Source organism: Megalops cyprinoides, chromosome 25, assembly GCF_013368585.1.
Source record: "Megalops cyprinoides isolate fMegCyp1 chromosome 25, fMegCyp1.pri, whole genome shotgun sequence".
Taxonomy (NCBI): Eukaryota; Metazoa; Chordata; class Actinopteri; order Elopiformes; family Megalopidae; genus Megalops; species Megalops cyprinoides.
This window is the reverse complement of record NC_050607.1, coordinates 20,300,445-20,320,406: the sequence shown is the minus strand read 5'-3', so window position 1 is coordinate 20,320,406 and position 19,962 is coordinate 20,300,445. Positions and strand designations below refer to the sequence as shown.

The 19,962-nt window shown below is 46.2% G+C and overlaps 1 protein-coding gene across 2 annotated transcripts in view; it reads left to right on the top strand.

Annotated features, from left to right (window-relative positions):
- The window catches only part of LOC118771923 (SLIT-ROBO Rho GTPase-activating protein 1-like), a 100,353-nt gene extending 80,605 nt beyond the window's left edge, over positions 1-19,748 (top strand). For both annotated transcript variants that reach the window (XM_036520097.1, XM_036520098.1), the window contains exons 16-22: positions 1,181-1,286; positions 1,889-2,113; positions 4,307-4,386; positions 11,907-12,087; positions 14,192-14,326; positions 17,732-18,089; positions 19,274-19,748. In XM_036520097.1, the coding sequence (XP_036375990.1) occupies positions 1,181-1,286; positions 1,889-2,113; positions 4,307-4,386; positions 11,907-12,087; positions 14,192-14,326; positions 17,732-18,089; positions 19,274-19,669 (1,481 nt within the window). In that variant the 3' untranslated portion in view covers positions 19,670-19,748. The remainder of the gene's footprint in view (positions 1-1,180; positions 1,287-1,888; positions 2,114-4,306; positions 4,387-11,906; positions 12,088-14,191; positions 14,327-17,731; positions 18,090-19,273) is intronic.
- The last annotated feature ends 214 nt before the right edge of the window (positions 19,749-19,962 follow it).

The window sequence follows — 19,962 nt, the reverse complement described above, 5'->3', positions numbered from 1 at the left end:
CTCTTTTCACTAGTATATCATTACATTACCTTACATTCATTTAGCAGATGCTCTTATCCAGAGCGACTTCCAGCGCAATGGAACATAAGTGTATCCATCCAAGTTAAATGAGCAACAGTATCAGACCAGGCTAACAACACTCCCAGACCAGTGAGTGTGAGCATAACACCATTCAAGCCCTACCACAAGTTAACTTATGCATTTTATATACTTTTTTTTCATTTTAGTATTGTGACTGGAGGACCCCCTTCACCGTAAAAGCACCTCAATAGACATTTTTTAGTACTTTGTCAAATGATCTTCTTACAGACCAGATTTCTTCTGGCATGTTTACAAATCCCAGTTCCTCTATGTCTGTGATGTGTATTGTAGCATGTCATTTTGAGTAATGTTCAGACTTGGCCAGGAAAGTTCTTGCCAATGATTTACCTGCATTGAAAAAAACTTCTTTGGCAATCTTCTATGGCATTAGTTTGAATATTGGCATGGGATTATATTTATGATATTGGTTAATTTGCTGCTTTAGCATAGTAGTTTTGATTGCACTGTTGATGTCTGTTTTGTTTTATGTATTGTGTGCAGTTGGGGGTGATGCAGTCCTGCTCATATTAAAGGGAAATTTATTAATCATCTTCCACAGCAGAGCTTTTGTTTAATACTTGTCAGCATCTGCTAGTGCTGCATGCATAATTTGGGAGGAGCTCTGCTCCAAATAATGCTATTTGTAAGTATAAATCCCCTCACCCAGGCTCTGCAGAGTCGGTGCTGCCTTTGCCTCCCTCCATTCATAGACAGAGACCGTGTCTCTGTGGGTATCAATGAGCGGGCAGATTCAGATGGATAACTGTCATTACATATTCAGCCTGGAAAAGCAGCGTGGCTGATACACTTCATGGGAGAGAGGCTCATAAATTTCTCCTGAAGGTCATGTGGTTCTCCGTGACAGGCTAACCACTCTAGAAATTTTTCCCTCATTATTGCCATTATTTATCCTCCAGATGCCCTTACACAGGGTGACTTCCAGAACATTAGAAATGGCTACATGCAAATGACAAACAGGCAAGCCCACTGTAGCTTGTGACATGAAAGATGGCGTGGATCAAGCTGGGTGTGACTTGTTGCGGATGGTCGCAGTATGTGCATTGGAAAGCTAACCCCTCGCGTGCCTCCCTCTTCTCAGGAACAGACAATCTCTACGAAAGAGCCCTTTACATCCGCAAGATCCTGCTGACCGTGCCCAGGTCCGTCCTCGTCGTGATGCGGTACCTCTTCGCCTTCCTCAACCAGTAAGTCCCACCCGCCTAGGACACACCCCCAGACAATCCCATTGACTCTTTGCGCTGTCGTGTGACATACAAAAGAGGGAATGCTATGCGTCCCCGATGAGCTGGAGCAAATGTGTCACAGATCGAGCCTGATGGAATGGTGCAGTTTTATACAGGAAATGAATATTCTTATCTCTGTTGGGGCTCCCCTGACATGAGAGACAAAACAGCACCAAGCATGTGACAAGACAGCTAGAATGACCTGCTTAATGTACCTCTACAGAAAGCCTTCCAGTCTTTATTTACAGTTTTATGAAATGAAGTGGGAGGCATAATTGTATTGCACGAGGGGATGTCAAGTCATTAAAAGGTCTGAGAATTTCTAATCGGCAGCGTGTGCGAGGATCACGGGCTGCTGGGTAATCCATCTGAATCCAGCTGCCAGATTGCATAATTCAATTAATTAACCACGAGTATACAGACCTGCTGTGGAAAATGAGATTTGGCCAACCGCGCTCTCTTTTTTCCTCTCTGTCAGCTGTAGGTGTTCATTTTCCTCAGTGTACGAGATGTCGTCCTCTTCGGTGCCTTAGTCGTTGACCCCTGTTCTGTCCCCCCCCCAGCTTGTCCCAGTACAGCGACGAGAACATGATGGACCCCTATAACCTGGCCATCTGCTTCGGCCCCACCCTGATGCCCACACCTGACATCCAGGACCAGGTGTCCTGCCAGGCTCACGTCAACGAGATCATCAAGACCATCATCATCCACCACGAGACCATCTTCCCAGACGCCAAGGAGCTGGATGGCCCTGTGTACGAGAAGTGTATGGCGGGGGGCGACTACTGGTGAGTGCCACGGGGAGGCCTCAGCATGGTGACTGCAGGGTTGCCAGGTCTCCAGCCAGATTGGCTTCCAGTTTCGAAGGAGCTTCACAGAGCTACCCACATGGGCTCAGTTAGGGAGGGAGGAAGTTCAGCTGTGTTTACTCATTCCTCTGCTGTGAATTGCCTGCAGACTCAGAGCTCATAGGTCATTAATCAGGGCCAAGACTAATACAATAGGTATGTACAATACCAGTCAAAAGTTTGGACATACCTGATTAAGATAATGTTAAACATGCATTCAAAGACATTTTGATGTAAATATGTAAGCTTAAATGCTTGAAATTTGTTTCTTGGACAAATATGTATCTTGAAGTTAATGCCTGTATATGAATTTCTTTATGAAAAAAAAAAATTAAATATTTTTTGGCTATTTTGAAGAATCTAAAATATAAGATAGTTTTGATTTGTTTATAACACTTTTTGGTCACAGCATAATTCTATTTGTGTTGTTGCATAGTTGTGATGTCTTTACTATTGTTATAAAATGTGGAAATAATAAAAACAAAGAAAGGAAAGTGTGTCCAAACTTTGGACTGGTTCTGTATATATTGTCCCTGCGTGGGGCTCTTCAGAGACCCAGCTGTAAGAGCACTGTTGGTGGGTAATGGAGTTGATCATGCTCACCAGAGCTGCTGGTGGTCACAAAGTATGACCACACATTCCTGTTGGTTGGTGATTAAACAGTCTCCTTGAGTGAGTCAGAGCAAAGCCATTACAGTGATTACTGTCTCAAAGGTAAAGAAGCCATCTCATAGAAGTAACCACAGTACAGCAGTGGAGTCCAGTGCAGTACAGGGCATGTAGAAGGGAGTGAAGGCACGCATGCAGGTCCTCTGTCCCACTGGGTGTGAGACCGCAACTTACATAGTCTACAATACATATACGTTATCCATTCGTACAGATGGATATTTACTGAGGAAATTATTGATTAAGTATCTTGCCCAAGGGTACAGCAGCAGCGCCCCAGCAGGGAATTGAACCAGTGACTTTTCAGTTACAAGTCCTGCTCCTTAGCGCTATGCTACACCACCGGTCCAGGCCCGTGTCATGCAGCTGCTCCTTTTCATGGCCTTCTTCTGGACTCCCTTGTGTTATATGATGTGCACAATACAAACGGAATGTAATCAATTACAATATTGTGTATACTGTAGCATACAAGGACCAGAAGGCGACCAGAGTCAATTAGCAGGAAGCCACTATCTGAAAAAATCGTAGCCAAGATGATGCCAGTCAGTAATGATGACAGTCAGCCAGCTTTAATGCTGTGACTAATCTGGCTTTGCAGCAGGATATGAGGTGTGGTCTCTGCTATGTAAGTCAGGTCAGACTAGCATGCTGTCGTGGCCTTCTATTTCTGTTCAGTGGTGGCTAATGGGGAGGGTAAGTACAGTGTTCGGAATGCATCCCACAGGAGCCAAGCTGTTTTCCACAAGGACACTGCCAGGTGGGCAGAGTAGGGCTCCAGTAGGCTGGGTAGGGCTTACTGCTGGTCTGTAATTACACTTACAGACACAGAGAAAGAAATGTGGATCCATAGTGTGGCTCCTTTTCTGTCACTGAGCAGGGTGATCTGTCAGGACAAAGGACACAGGTCTTTGTGTTGTGTCTGCCAGCTCTCTGAATCACAGCCAGTTGGAGAGATGGTGACACTCTGTGACTGAAGTTGTTTTCCTCATGCTACTCCAGGAAATGAGACTTATTCAAGAGCTGCAAATTCAAGATATTCTCAAATCCAGATTTTTAGAAGCTTTTTTTTTACATGTTACTGAATTTCTTCTATTTGCATGGCATTTTATGGATATAGACACACTTACCAATGCTACTGTTTAAAGGTCTGGATGTAGTTAGTATTAAGTTAATTGGCTCTGCCATTTAAAATTGGGCTTAGAAATTGGCTCCTTCAGAGGTTGCAGCACTTTAGAGGTCATATCTGAGCAGATGAAGGTGAGACGAGTCAGTGAAGATTACTGTTTAAGCTTCATGTGCATAAGTGCATTGCTTCTATGAATGACATGAGGAAGGTTATTAAGCATACAGTTACCTTTAGAACCCTTTCAGATCAGCCACTAAGACCAGGGTCTCCCTTCTTACTGCTGACAGGGGGAGGCAACAGCACAATCATTTTATATCTATGTCTTTGTCTGTGCCCCACAGCGACAGTCCCTACAGTGAGCACGGAGCCCTGGAGGAGGTGGACCAGGATGGCGGGGCTGAGACGCACACCAGTGAGGACGGTAGGTGCTGTCGCGCACACTTCCTGTGTGCTCTCTGTCTTGCATGGGGATGCAGGTGAACGAACGGCAGTCTGAAGCCAGGAGATGCCGGCAGGTATTGGCTCCCTCTATGGACGCTTTTTCAGGGTGTCCTGGAACAATGGGTTGTCTAGACCCCACAGCCTGCCTACAGGTGTCCCTCAAGGCTCTGTACTCGGCCACCTCCTTTTCTCTCTTTTACATGCAATCTCTCGGCTCTGTCATCTCCTCCCATGGCTTTTCATATCACTTCTATGCTGACGTCATGCAACTTTTCCTGTCTCTTCTGCTATTTGACACATGCGTTTCTGTGTGCATCTCAGCTTCCCTGAAAGACATTTCACAGTAGATGGTGGACCACCGCCTAAAGCTTAGCCTGGCTAACACTGAGATGCTTTTCATCCCATCCAGGACCTCCCCTTTTCACCAATACCACTGTCAAAAGCCTTGGTGTAATACTTGATATTGTTCTATTGTGCTGGAAGTTGCTCTGGATAAGAGTGTCTGCTAAATGATAATGTAATATATATAAGAGGGCCATCAGCATCATGACATTCCCCACTGAAGCTCGTCCCCTGGGGAACTAGAGCCTGTCACTGTCTCTACTGCTCTCTCACCTTGAAGTACACCTTGAAATCCTACCATATCCCCTCACTAACCAGCAATCCTCAAATCAAAATTCTCCATCAAACCCCAGACAGAGCAGTCCCCAGGGAGAGGCAGTGGGGAAATGTGTGTTTTCTTCCATCCCAGCTAACGCAGAAGCACTCCTTTCTGTTTGTCACAAGTGCAGGACAGTTATCTTTTGTGAGCGAGTTCCTTTAGTGCCTGTGTTTAGAATGCCAAACCCTGGCCGGCATGTATGCCCCTTCCCAGGGTAATCCTGCCTTTCAGTCCCATAAAGGAAGTGACCTTGGAAACACGGGAAACAGGCCCCAAGGACCTGGGCATCAGGTTCATTCATATTCTAATTCAGCTGAACCTCCAAGCACCCTGAAGGAGACCAGTGAGAAGGGCTGTTTGGACTCCATGGTACCCCTGTGGTGAGGGATGCATTGTGGGTACTGGGTCACTCATTCAAGGGTGTCCCTAAAACCTGCATGGAAAGTCTCCATTGTCCTTAGCACACCAGAATGTGGACAGGGTTGGCATGTCTCATCCATGCCATGGGTGTCATTCCAATCCGATTCAGTTACGTCATTGGTTTGAGCTCACTCTTTTGTGCTCACTGCCCTACACTTTAAAACAGCAATAGAGAAAGGGCTATCTGTTCTACTGTTGCATACATACTTATACAGTCAAGAAAAGGACAGCTGTATCTTCCAGTTTCCTGTCTTTTAGATTTCAAAAAAAGCATGGTTAACTGCTAAACCCAGGACCAATGCAGGTAGTATATTTTATATTCTTCCCTCAGATAGAGAAGTTAGTTGAAATATCTGCACTTTGTAGACATATTGGGTTTTGGAGACGAGAAGGGTGTCCATGAGACTGAAGTCAAACACAGCAACCCCATTAGAGGGCTATAACGTGTTCCCATAGAGGCCTTGGACTGAAGCCGCCTTCAGCAACAGTGGCGGTGAGCCAGTGTCAAAGTTCAGAAAGGGAGAACAGATGGTGCACAAATTTTGAGCTCCCTCCCACCCACACCTCGAGTGACAAGTGGACCAAAACAAACAGACGCATGTCCGTGTCCCCTGATTTTAGGGTCTTTCAGCACCTAATTGGTCATTTTCCGCTATCTTCTTTTTTTAATATAATAAACTATCATTCCTCTTTATGGTTTACAATGAAAATATATATATATATATATATATATATATATATATATATATATATATATATATATATATATATATATATATATATATATATGTATATGTATATATACTCAGTGCATTCATTCATAAATGCAGCAGGCTGGTTTGTTGATGTTTCTTGTTTGACCAGTGGAGACACCTGATATCCTCTTAAACGATTTGCATGCATCTCAAAATTCCACAGAAAGCACAGATGACAGATAACAATTCCATTCTGCAGACTAATTCACTGACACGAATGATCTAGTCTTACGCTGCCATGGTTTTGCTGTAAATATTTGTGCCTTGCTGGTTGAAAAAGGCCCTAAGGACTGTGTTCAGATCAGAATGCACGTGAATCCCATCTGAAAACTCAATATGCTACACTGGGGCGGCAGTGTGGCTTAGTGGTAAGAAGCAGGACTCATAAGTTCGATTCCCTACTGGGGCACTGCTGTTGCACCCTTGGGCAAGGTACTTAACCCTGAATTGCCTGAGTAAAAAAACCCTGAATTGCCTCAGTAAATATCCAGCTGTATGAATGGGTAACATGCAAAAAATTGTAGCCTGTGTAAGTTGCTCTGGATAAGAGCATCTGCTAAAATGCCAACAATGTAATGTGAACTCCATTTTGTAAGATGTGGCCACCCAATTGCTATGCCACTCAAGGAAATCATCCTCAATCACCTCTGTCTGTCACCCAGCCTTCATTTTAACCACAGAATTTGGAAGCTGGCAGGAGTTTCATGACTTAAAGAGCTTTTCAGGGGCAAACCATTTCCTCTTTCTACTCCAAAACCATATTTTTTCCTTTCAAAAGTGTGGAGTAAGCCATCTTGTTACACTGAAAGCCCAGTTAGCCTGTTTATGGATTAGCCAGAGCCCTGTACTAAGTGATGGACCTTGGCTGGACTGGAATGTGTTCCAGAGAGCCACAGAGCACTGATCCAAGGAGGAAGGTCCCATGGAGGGAGTATAAGACGGGTCTAGACTGGTACCCAAGATGCTATACAGATCCTTTGCTGTGTTATTTCTCTGTAATATCATTGCGCATGACAGGCCTTTGTAATACAAGCATGGCCTTTTTCACCCCCTCTGCCGTCTCTACATTAGAACTCTATTTCCTGGTAATACCCAAAAAGGTCAGAGGTGAACGGCCCGCCGTACTGATGTAACAGTACAATGTATCGGTAGTTTACATTACATTTAATTGTTGTCATTTAGCATCTAAAGCCCAGTTAGCTGGACAATAGGCTGGGCATGGTTAGGGCAAAATTGTTGCCCCCATTGCCATGGTATTGATTTCCCAGAACTCCCCTTCAACATTGTGCATCCAGTCACCGCAACCAGCAGCATCAGTTGCATCAATTGCTGTCTTTCCCAAGTGTCAAAGTGGATTTGCTGGCATTGGGTGCAGTACAGGAGCATCAGAAACACTATGGGCTGTAGTCCCCTTAGGTCTCTGCCCTCTCATCCTAAACCCATGCTGTTTACCCATAAGTCTTTGCTCTCTGATTTTCCATTCATCCCGAGACTAAAGGCTCACTGCTTGTATCACTGAGACCTTAACTCTCTGTGTGTTGGTTTGGATTCAGCGCTGTTTCACTGTAGGACACTGCTCTGAATGGGATTTGTGCTAAATAAATTTAACCATAGCAGTGAGATGGAAACTTTTATTTGTGTGAATGGAAGCAGCTGCTTTGATTTCTCAGCTTTATTGAAAGACAGCTCTGCTGCAGCACAGTCCTATCTTTTATACTTTTTCCAGATTTTGGAATCAGCAATTTTGTCTCAGTTCAACATCCTCTAATACGCTGGCATGCCAACAATCAGTATTTTTCAATCTACAAGTTCCACAGTGCACAAGGAAAGGAAAGGGCGAACAGAAGATAAACACATCTTCATGGTGTCATCTGAATGGCTAGGCAACTGAGTGGCAGGATGCTGTGAATAAACCTCAGCAGGACCAAGCTCAGGGTTTCCCTTCTCGTCAGACTCCAGGTCACTGTTGGAAAGGGATGCAGCTCAGACTCAAGCCCAGGTCATAGCACAGAAGCAGTGTATTACATTACATTGCATGCATTTAGCAGACGCTCTTATCCAGAGCGACTTCCAGCACAATAGAACATAACTGTGTCCATTCAAGTTCAATGAGCAACAGTGTCAGACCCAGCCAACAACGCTCCCAGACAGTGAGTGTGAACACTATTCAGGCCCTACCCTTAATTAAATTGTGCAATCTGACTAGGCAATGGAAGCCAAGTATATCGGTCAGTAGAACACAGAATCCAAAATACATCGCAATACACAAAAAATAAGCATCAAATACTAGAGGTAGGAGTTGTTAGGAGGCGGCGATTGAGATGCTAGCTGAGGTATTAGTATTAAATGACTGAGCCACTCGGGAGCCCCTGTACAGCCAGAGGACAAGTACTCAGCCCTATCTAGACAAGCCAAATTTTAGGCTACTATGTTCCACTAATACTCTACATCCACTCCCATTACTCTCAGCTGGAGACACAGATCACATAGGCTCTCTCCAGGACTCAATATCCTCTACATATAGAACATGCACTGCTCTGGAGACACAGAAAATACCAGCATCCAGGCATTCCATGTGTGGCTTAATGCATGGTGGGAGAGGAGACCACAGAATCAGTGCTATTTTTATGTCTCCCGATTGGTCGAGAGCAGTAGCGTCACAAATGTCAGGTCCTCCACACAGGGGACAAAGAGATCAGTGTTTGGTTTTGAGAGCCTGGAGACTGAGCCTATTCTGAGCTTGTCTATGAGAACATTCAGTGCTGTGTAAAGCAGATTTTTAGCATAGGAAGTAGGACATGGCAACAGATCAATAACGTACAAGTGGATGGAGAGGTATCTTGTTAACTGTGGGTTTACCAGGCCAGGGCACTGCTAGGCCTCAAGGGGTAGATTGTGGATATAACAGGCACCCATCAGTAAATGCAGAAGAACTACAATGATCTCAGGTAGTGTAGTGAATGTGTTGCGATGTCAAGGGCAGGTGTGCGCAGGAGTGTTCACCTGAGGTAATTTAAATCACTGTGGTGATAGGAACAGTACTCACGATGCAGATCGCCTCTTAGCCGCTAATTTGTTTCTTTAGTTGCTTCTCACTGTTAGTGAGTGATTAGTTTGTGTCTGGAGAAAGCAGTGTGTCTTTTTGCGTTTTTGTTTGTGGAAATTGGTGTTTGGAGATGGTGGTGTGATTGTTAGGATTGTTTGGGTTGTTTTGGTGGAGTGAAGGTCCTGGTCCAACAGTCTGTTTCAGGCTGACAAAGACATTCACTTTAATTCATTCTTTTGCCCCTCAATCTCAAGGACACTTTTTCATTTGCTTCATTTTCCTCTTTTATTTGCGCTGAACTCTCTCACCCCAACACTCTTTCTCACGCACTCCCCAATTCAGAATCTAACCAAAGCACTATAGGCTGCCTCTCCTTCCTACTTGATCTGAGGACTCACATTGAAAACCAACATGAGTGCCTTTCCCTTGTAAATGTGTTCAGGGTGTATTACCTCTTTAATTGCCTTGAAACTGCTTGTAGGTATCCTTTAGCTGGATTTGGCCATGATTGGCTCATTATTGAAACACCAACTTAAGGTCACAGGTGACCCTACAGCCAGGGGCGGAGCCGATGGCTCATTGCAGAGGGGGCGAGGACCTGTAGTGGGCCCATATACAGCCAATATAGGCTATGCACGTGACGTCACAGTAGGCGGGGTCACTGCGGGTTACACTCACTGAGTGCACGTCTAAAATGGGAAAGTGCTGTTGTGCGATTGACTGTAGGCTACAAATAGATTCAACAAGAAATGGGAGCTATCTTTTTGCAGACTGCCGAAAGCTAAAGAAAAGAGAAGCAAATGGATCGCTGCAATTCGCAGAAACGCCTGGAATCCAGGCACTGAAACGTGTAGCTTGCAGCTTTCCAAATAAAAGTTGTAATAAAATAAAAATATTGTACAAACCTGTCCACATACAAACGTGAATATCCATTCGTTTCTTTGTGAGTTTGATTTCACCAACAAATCCCGCCTTGAAGTACGACCAAGCTTTTGCGGACATTCTAAAACGGCTTAACGTGGCTTAATGTTCCAAAACAGCGATCAATGATCACCAGATTTCTCGCAGACATCTCTTGTCATAAAGACTTCCACCTATCAAAAAAACCAAAACCGTTTTTTCCTAACTTTTTTCCAAATAAAAGTTGTAATAAAATAAAAATATTTGTGCAAACCAGTCCACATACAACCAGAATATCCATTGGTGTCCTCGTCACTTTTACCAACAATTCCCGTTTTGAAGTACGACCAAGCATCAAGGCTTTTGCGGACAAAACGCTTAACATGAAATGGTTTAACGCGGCTTAATGTTCCAAAACAGCGATAAATGATCACCAAATTTCTCTCTGACATCCCAGAAACACTTCCACCTGTCAAAAAATCAAAACCAAAATTCTATGAGTATGGACGTTCTTACATTGAGCGCTTTCCTCTGCATTGACGCCCATTAGCCTATAGGCTAAGGAAAAGGCTTGAGGCGGCTTGATGTTCCAAAATAGCGTCCAATAGGCTTTGCTTTGTGTATTTCCCCGGCGTTGAAATCAGGAAACCCGTAAGTGCATAACCTCTATTATAGGCTGTATGGAGATGCAAGACAGATCCAAGGGGAAACTTACGGAGACGGCAGTGCTATTTCGCGTGGGCCTTTTTTAAAAACCACGGCTCCATCAGCAGTGACGGCGATGGGAAATAAGACAGCCGGCGATCGCCTAGTTTCCTACTTTGGGACTCGAACAGAGGGCGTAATTTTTCTGTTTGGACACTTACACAAGGATACTGGACAATGAATAAAGTTTTCTGTAACTTTATTGTGTCGCTGCTCATTCAAAATAAATATCGCGGCGAGAAACTTAGAGGTCGTTCGAAACCATTATGCCCTCAGTCTGATTTTTTATTTTTTGCGGCAGTCAAGACACAACTTTATTCGAAATATTAAACTAAACAACAAAAATGCATGTTCAGTAGCAGATTAAGCCCAAGGTGGGCCCATTTGTTACTGGGCAGAACCGTGGGCCCGGGGCAGCCGCACCCTCTGCCCCCCCAAGCTCGCTCCGCTACTGCCTACAGCCAAATGAACAGAACTGAAAGACTCCACTGCTGTTCTCATTTCTGTACTGAAAGACATGGAGTTTCACTGCATCATGAATCAATGGATGCTAAAATCACAGGAGAAAAACCAAAGGTTTGGAAAAAACTTTTGAATCATTAAGCTCCAGGCCGGCAGCTCCTTTAGGATGTGTCCTTCAGAAGGAAATCGAGCGGGTGTTTACTTGATCCTGAGCGGATTGTGTTTTCTTCAAGAAGCATTTGAAGACACAGCTCATCTGCGCTCACCTGAACACCTGAAACTCTACCACTTAAAGCAATTTCTTAAACTCTCTATCTTTTTTTTTTCAAACCTATGGTTTCATGCACTCGTATCTCTACCAGCTCACTTGTACCTTGTCTGGCCAAATACTGAAACTTGGTCATGCAGCACTTCTAATACTGTTGACTCCTTATATGGCTTTTTGCTTGTGTTGTACTCTGCCTAACTTGTAAGTCACTTTGGATAAAAGCGTCTGCCAAATGAATAAACGTACTGAGTTTGACTTTTCTGCTTCCTGTGTCCACTTGCAGAAGGCGAGCCCATCGAAGCCATAGCCAAGTTCGACTACGTGGGCCGCTCGGCCCGCGAGCTGTCCTTCAAGAAGGGTGCCTCCTTGCTGCTGTACCAGCGGGCCTCGGACGACTGGTGGGAGGGCCGGCACAACGGCATCGACGGGCTGGTGCCGCACCAGTACATCGTGGTGCAGGACATGTGAGTACAAAGCGCCCCCCCCCCCCCCATCCCCCAGACGGGCAAAACCCTGATGGTAAGAACTGAATGGCCATGACACGTCTTTAGTAAAGCAATGTGGATGGGAACCATGAATAAAACATGGCCTCGGCATAGATGGGGCTACCCGACATTAGCCATTTTTCCCCTCTCAAGCAAATCCTGTTTGGGACCAGGGCTGGCATGGCTGTGATGTCACCAGGACTTCATTATCAGCCTTCCGTCAGGTTAATTAGTCCTTTGTTCCCCCCGGGGCCCTCTTCTCTGAGAGAGGCCTTGGTGGCAGGATCTTGGCAGGGCGAAGCGTGGCGCTTGAGTGCATTGCATCCTTGCTCTGCGTGGATCGTTCCCCGGGGGTCTGTAACGAGCCCCTCTCTCTCGCTCCCGGGCTCTGACGACCATGCGGCACTGCCTTGGCAACCGTCACCGCCTAATTGATTCTATCTGGTTTCTCGTTAAGAGAGAAATTTAAATGTACAGTAGGCGTTTTAGCACAAATTGAGCCGCTGACATTCTCCCCGCTGTCACGTTGCTCCGGATGTGTAGCTGTGCCGTTTGGATCAGCAGTTAGGCCGCCAGCGTCGGTTTTCTTTAATCAGAGAGAGAAGGGAAAGAATTATAGCCTGATTGGAGGAGGGGTCTGGGGGTGAAAGAAGTAAATTAGCAAATTAAAATGGCTCCAGATTGAGCACTATCTGATGTTAAATGCAAGAAATCAAGGGCCAGATTCAATCTAACCTCAGAGTGCTTTTTCATACACTGGAATAGTTTCTTCGCACACACCATCACACTCTTGAACTGCTAAACCAGCAAGGTGACATCTGTATCTCTGTTACTGTGTATGACACAGTGCAATAGTTGAATATAACTAATAGTTGTACAGACCCACTACCTGCACTCATGTAGACTTTAACTCATGTTCACTGTGCAATAACTGTTCATATTTACCCCATTCATTCCATCCTTATTCCATGTATGTGTCCTGTATGACTGTTGTTGTTTGTTGTAACACTCCTGTTGGATGGTATTTGTTGTTGTCACTTTGACATTATATGAAAAGCACTACAAGAGACATTGGAACCAGAGTCAAATTCCTTGTATGTATAGAAGCATGCTTGGCCAGTAAAGTCTGATACTGAATCTGATTCTGATACACTCACACACTCAGACTAAGGGAGAGGCTCCCATTCAATCACAGGAGACAGTAGAGGGTGAAAGGTCCGGCTAAGTACAGACTGCAGGATGAAAAGGAAGGACCTTTAGGTTCATTTCCACAGCTGAACACTGCAGCATGGAGACTGGGCTGAAACGTGCTCAGGAGAGCCACTGCACGCTAGTAGTTTTAGCTTTGCGGCTAACTGTAGAGCCACACTGGGACTAGGCCTCCCTCACCGAGGCACAGGTGTCAGAAAACATACGGTGAAAATGGAGCAGGGCCAGGCCTAAGCTTACTACTCTGTGAATGCTGGAATGTGTGATCATACAGGACATGTACGAAGCGACTGTGTAATCGCAGGAGGCCAGGAGATCACCTGGGAAAGACGGGCTACTAAGACAGTGCTGAGAGCAGATGCCTGATAGCCACACACTTAGGCCAATAATGCAAGGCCAATAATGCAAGGACACTCCGCATCTCAGACACTATGAGCCGAGGGCTAAAAGTGTCTGCGAGTAGTCACCTCTGTCCCTGTGTCCTCCACACTATTAGGGACAGCAGTGTAGCATAGTGGTAAGGATTAACTCATAACCGAAAGGTTGTTGGTTCAATTCCCCACTGGGGCACTGCTGCTGTATCCTTGGGCAAGGTACTTAACCCAGAATTGCCTCAGTAAATATCCAGCTGTATAAATGGGTAGCATGTAAAAAAACTAACCTATGTAAATTGCTCTGGATAAGAGAGTCAGCTAAAAATGCTAATAATGTAAAGCAATGTAATATTAGCCTGTTAGGGCTGTGTGTCGTGGTGATTAAACAAACCAATAAGGGATTGTGAGGTGGATGGACAGACCGAAAATCTCCTTTGACCGACTGACCTCGTACCTCGTTTTGCTGTGTTTCTCACGTCGAGACCGTGTTCCCACCGCAGGGACGACACTTTCTCTGACTCCCTGAGTCAGAAAGCAGACAGCGAGACGAGCAGCGGACCCCCCGCAGAGGACAGGTGCTCGGGCAAGGACATGAGCTCCCCCACAGACCGGCTCCCCGAGGCCTACATCAGCAGGTAAGGGACAGCGAGCGCTGAGAGGTACCGAGTGGGGGATTGGGTTCCTGGATGGTTCTGGGAGGGTCTGGATGGCTGGCTTGCGGGGAAACACACGCCTCTAAGTCCTTGGACATAACAAATTGCAGATACTAATGCCACTCTCCAGAAGCACATTTCTGTTGTAATAGCTGGCATGGTTCTGAGTAGGAGAATAAATGGACCCTCTGTCGGCATGAGGGTCAGAGTGGGGGGAATGGATAAATGGACCCCCTCTGTGCGGCTCAGAGTAGCGGGAGAGGGTGCGAGTGCGTAAACGCGTCTCCTGCGGTGACAGCATCCCGCCGCTGACGAGCTGTCACGCTGGAGGGGTGCTCCTCTCCGCCAGCATCAGCTAATGAGGAAGGCCCGGCAACGGCAGAATGGACCGCCTGCCGAGGGCACCAAGGGTCTGCCAAAACGCAGCGCGTTGCCCACGTCTCTCTTCATCCAATCGTGTCCTGACTTTACCCTTCAGGAGTGCACTTGATGCCTGTACTTTACATCCAGCGCTTTACATCCAGTAGCACAGTGTTAAGGAGCAGAACTTGTAAGTGAAAGGTTGCCAGTTCGATTCCCCACTGGGAAACTGTTGCTGTACCCTTGGGCAAGGTGCTTAACCCAGAGTTGCCTCAGTAAATATCCAGCTGTATAAATGGGTAACATGTAAAAAAAGTGCAACCTATGCAAGTTGCCCTGGATAAGAGCATCTGCTAAATGACAATAATGGAAATTCAATCCAAAACACTCTCCAAACAAATGCAGAGAGTTTGGGGGGGGGGGAATCCAAGAAAATGCTGAAAAGTCTAGATACTGAAGTGCTCATTTTGAAAGTATCATATTGGATGTATTCATGAAGACAGGAATCTTTTGATGTGAGGCTGCACTGAATGTAAGGATAGGGAAAAAAGGGAAGAAGCAAATGGAGAGGGGGAAGTTACAGGATGTAAACTGAAAGCCCTGAGAGTGAAATGAAACCTGCTTCCCTGCTGTCTGTTTCTCCCTTCACTCCTTACAGTGAAATCACACTTACCCCTCTTGTTTCAAATGCCTTCCTGTTGATGAGCACCTAGGTCCCTCGCTCTAATCAGTCAGCCCACTGTCACTGACAGAAAGAGTTGGGCTGGGTGGCTGGCCGCACACCGCGCAGACGGTGCCTTTTTTGGCAGGGGACCTGAGGCTATTTGAGAAGGGACCGATATTACTCCTCTGTCTGTGTCCTACGTCCATCTGCCTCCCCATCCTGCATTCTCCTCGCTGTGGTGGAGGGCCTGAGCTTCTAAAGGCCGCTGTGCTGTCGGTATGTTCAGAAGCAGGCAGGCCAGAGGTCGCACAGAAGCTCACTTCTACTGCAGGAGATTTTATGATGCGTATCTATGATTGGCTCCTGCCAAACGCCCAACTGTCTTGATTTCAAAATGACAGTGAGCTCATCATACAGTGGTCTGAGTCACCCGGAGCATCTTCTGTGCCCACCCCCCCCCGGCCCTCCCCCGGCCCCCCCACACTCCACCAGTGATTTCCTGTGACAGTGTCACATGTAGCGCTCCAGCAATGTCTTCCCTCCACGCTGTGCCACACGGCCAAGCCCCCAGTTAAAAACTACTATTTTTTTTCTATTTACGCATTTATCACTCCTTCCATATAGAAAATTCATACCTGAGCACTCGAGGCCAAAATCATAATTCATAATTCAAAAATAAACCGCAGGCTGGTACTCTCACCGCTCCTCAGAGTCATGGCAGTTCTTTTTCATTTTCAAGTTCTGTGAGCGTTTATTTTTTCTCCCCTATTCATGTGTTAATGGAATTCAGAGAATTTTCTTGAATTACTGGTGAACTGACCCTTCTCAGGGGAAGAATAGCTGCTTAAAACTGATTTTTTTAAATTCCTCCACTAGTCTGTGTGAATGAGCTCCCCCTGCTGGTTACGAAGGGAAATGTAACTTGTTTATGGTTTCGGTTGTCCTTGGTTGTAACACAGACCCTCAGTCGCCAGCCCTTGTTCATAACGTCAGGAGAAATCACATTAGATGGGGGCTCCCTATCACATATCTGCATTAAAAATACTTTTCACAGAATCACTCATGGCGATGAGTCGGGTGGTTTATTCCCTCCTGGTCACTAAAGCAATAAGCGGGAAGATAAGAGTTGTGGAGAGTTTTTCATGAAGGATAATTATGTCCACTATGTCCAATTACACTCATCAGAAGCAAGAGCAAAAAGTGGATGTCGCAAGATCATCATAACTTGTTTTACAGTTTTACTGTAGAAAGCAATAAATAAAAAAATAAATGAAAAATAATACTGCTTAAAACATCCAAGGTATTCTGTGGGATCATATGAAGGGACTGGGATCAGTTGCTGTGAAATCTTTCCTCAATCACAGCTCTAGCTGATAGGAAATGTGATATTTTGTGTCTTCTGTTGCTGGTGTTATTGAGCTGTCTAAAGCTGTAGGAACAGCAATAGAAAGAGTAAAGTTAAGAGTGGCAAAGCTTCAGACTTTGAAACTGATAAGAGAAAAGCTTCACTTATTTAACCTCCCTGGATCATTATCGTTTCAATCCTAAATCTGCCAGGGAACAAGCTGTCTGGGTTGCATATCTGAGGTATACTGTATATCCCTTGTAGTAGAGAGGAATCTTTTTGACTGCTGTATCTGTCTTTTTGTTCTCTCTCAGAACAGTCGCATAAATATTGCATATGTTTTGATATTCATTCATTATACTGTTTAATAAAGCATTAGAGTTCACTCGCCTGTATCCCGCAAAGCTGACATTTCATAAATATGTAAAACACAGTGATGACTGCAACATATCCTCATTAGAGAAACAGGACCTGGGGCCAGCTTTAGCTGCTCTGTGGTTCCGAACACCCGTAGGAGGTTGTGTGAGAGGTAGGTGAGACACAGGTGATAGGTCAAATCACTACGTAACACATAAAAAATAAAATCCGTGTTTCAAGCATGCTAGTGCATTTTGGCCCGGACGCATGAAGTTAAATCAGGATAATGCTTTTGGCCACACAGTCTCATTGGTCTTTCGACAGAGCCAGAGTCAGAGCCAGCAGTGTGTAGAACCGTAAGGTGATTCAGGTATTCAGGTGAGCGTGGAAGAGCTGTGTCTTCAGATGTTTCTTGAAGATAGTGAGGGACTCAGCAGATCTGATGAAGTTCATTCCACCATCAAGGGACAACGGCGGAGAATGTTAGGGATAGTGATTTTGTGGCTCAATGTGATGGGACCACCACATGTCATTTGATAGCAGAGCCTAGTGGTGGTCTCAAACATAGGTTTGTAGTAGTAAGTTCAGGTAGGTGACCTCGGTGAGACGCTTTTAGCCTGTTTCTGACATGCATCCGCATCCCTCCCCCCCCCACATCCAGCAGGCATAGGAAGAGGACGGACCCCCCCACGCGCCGACCCCCGGCCCGCCCCAGCGACGCCCACTGCCCACCCCACCCCTCCCCCCAGGGCCACGGCAACGGCTCGGCGGCGGAGACGGGCTCCCCCGGCGGGGGGCGCTTCAGCCCGCGGGACCTGCTGCGCGGGCGCAACCACGCTCCCCTGGACAGCCCTGAGCGCCGGCGCCGCACCGGCCACGGCAGCCTCACCAACATCAGCCGGCACGAGTCGCTGAAGAAGACGGAGAGCCCGCCGCTGCGCCGCTCCACCTCCTCCGGACAGTACCCCGGTTTCACCCACCCCCACGGCAAGCCCCTGGACCCCGAGACCATCGCACAGGTCAGTGAGTCGCACACTGTGCCCACAGCCACCTGGTCTCCAGGGATACAGCGCAGATCTTTACCGAGACACTCTCCATGTTATACCAAGGCTTACTTCACTACATTCACATTTACATTTAATCATTTAGCAGATGCTCTTACCCAGAGCAATGTCCATTGATTGAATATAAATTGTATTTATCAAATCAGTGTAAAATGTTCTACAAAAAATGTACATGATTCGACAAATTATTTCCATTATTATCTTATTGACATTTAGCAGACACTCTTACCCAGAGCAAGTTACATCAGTTACAGTTTTTTTTATAATCTTAACTAATTTATACAGCTGGGTACTTACTGAGGCGGGTTGGGTTCCTTACCCAAGGATACAGTGGCAGTGCCCCAGTGGGAAATTGAACTAGCAACCTTTTGGTTACAAGTCCCACTCCTTAACCACTATGCTACAACTAGCATAGTGAAACAAGATGACACTAGGGCAGGGGAAATAACTTACAGTAATATTAATGTACTTAATACACAAATTGTTAGTAAATATCATTAATCACATATGAAAGGAGTTGTTAAAGGTCCATCACTTCCTGAACTTCCATTTTTTGTAGTTTGGTTCTTTCCTTTTGTATAGTGGTGATTTGTGTACATTCAGTTTGTGCCAGATTTTGTGAAAACAAGGTCTTAGTGTACATTATTATCTGGAGTGCTTCACTGTCTGACCGGGTCAGAGGCTTGATGTGTCCCAGGCCTCAGTTACCTTATCAGAGCTGATAGTGTGAAGTGTTAGCTGCGTTAGCGCAGAGGAGAGCCAGTGGCATAGCGTGCTGTAGTCAGCTGGCAGATTGGTCACTCCCCCTCGCTGATATCCTGACAGTCACCAGGCCAAGCACGTGTCTGAGTGTTAGAGTCTGCAACAGCCGCTCTTCTTTACTTTAAGTTTTCGACACCACCCAGAACTCTCCCAGGGGAGGAGATGCCCTCTTCAGTTGAACATCAGCAATCCAAAGTTAGAACCTTTCTTTGTTTATTGAGCAAATGCTATGCTGTAGAAATAGGCAATTGATCCCGAACGTTCCACGTCTTGGATTTTTCTTGGGAGTGTGTGGCTGGGTGTGGTTGTTGTTTTTGGGACTCCAGGGTCTCCTCCTCACTTACCCCCCCCCCCCCCCCCCCCCTTGTCATTCCCAGGACATTGAAGAGACCATGAACAGCGCCCTGAACGAGCTGAGGGAGCTGGAAAGGCAGAGCTCGGCCAAGCACGCACCGGACGTGGTGCTGGACACGCTGGAGCAGATGAAGAACAGCCCCGCGCCTGCACCCGGGGCCCCGCCCGCACCAGGAGGCCCCGGCGAGCCCCTCAGCCCCCTGCGCGGCTTCATAGCGCGGCCGTCCGAGCCACCCGGCCGCCGCGTGCCCTCCACCGACGCCGTCAGCACCTTCAGGCCCGCTGTGGCGCCCCGCATGGGGGTGCAGCTCAAGCCTCCCGCCCTGCGTCCGAAGCCCCTGGTCCTGCCCAAAACTGGCCTCGCCCAGCCACCCGCACCCGCCCCCCAGGGCCCTCTGGATAAGTCCTGCACCATGTGACCCAGCAGCCTAGCAACACAAGCAGAGTGGCTTTACATAGCAACATATTAACAGTCTTTATGGGTCAATGAGTAAGCTCAAGAAAACACAGCTCAGAACTGGAGGGAAAAGGGAACTAGTTACCCTGAGAGTTACGTGTTTTGTAAGATTGGTGTGTCTTCAGTCTGTGTCTAGAGGTTTAATTTCCACCAGTTTTAGGCACAGATATTAACAAACACTTCAGAAAAAGATATTACATTTCTCTGTTATGAACTGGAATACAGTCAGGAAATCAGTAATTTTAGCTCTAAAAC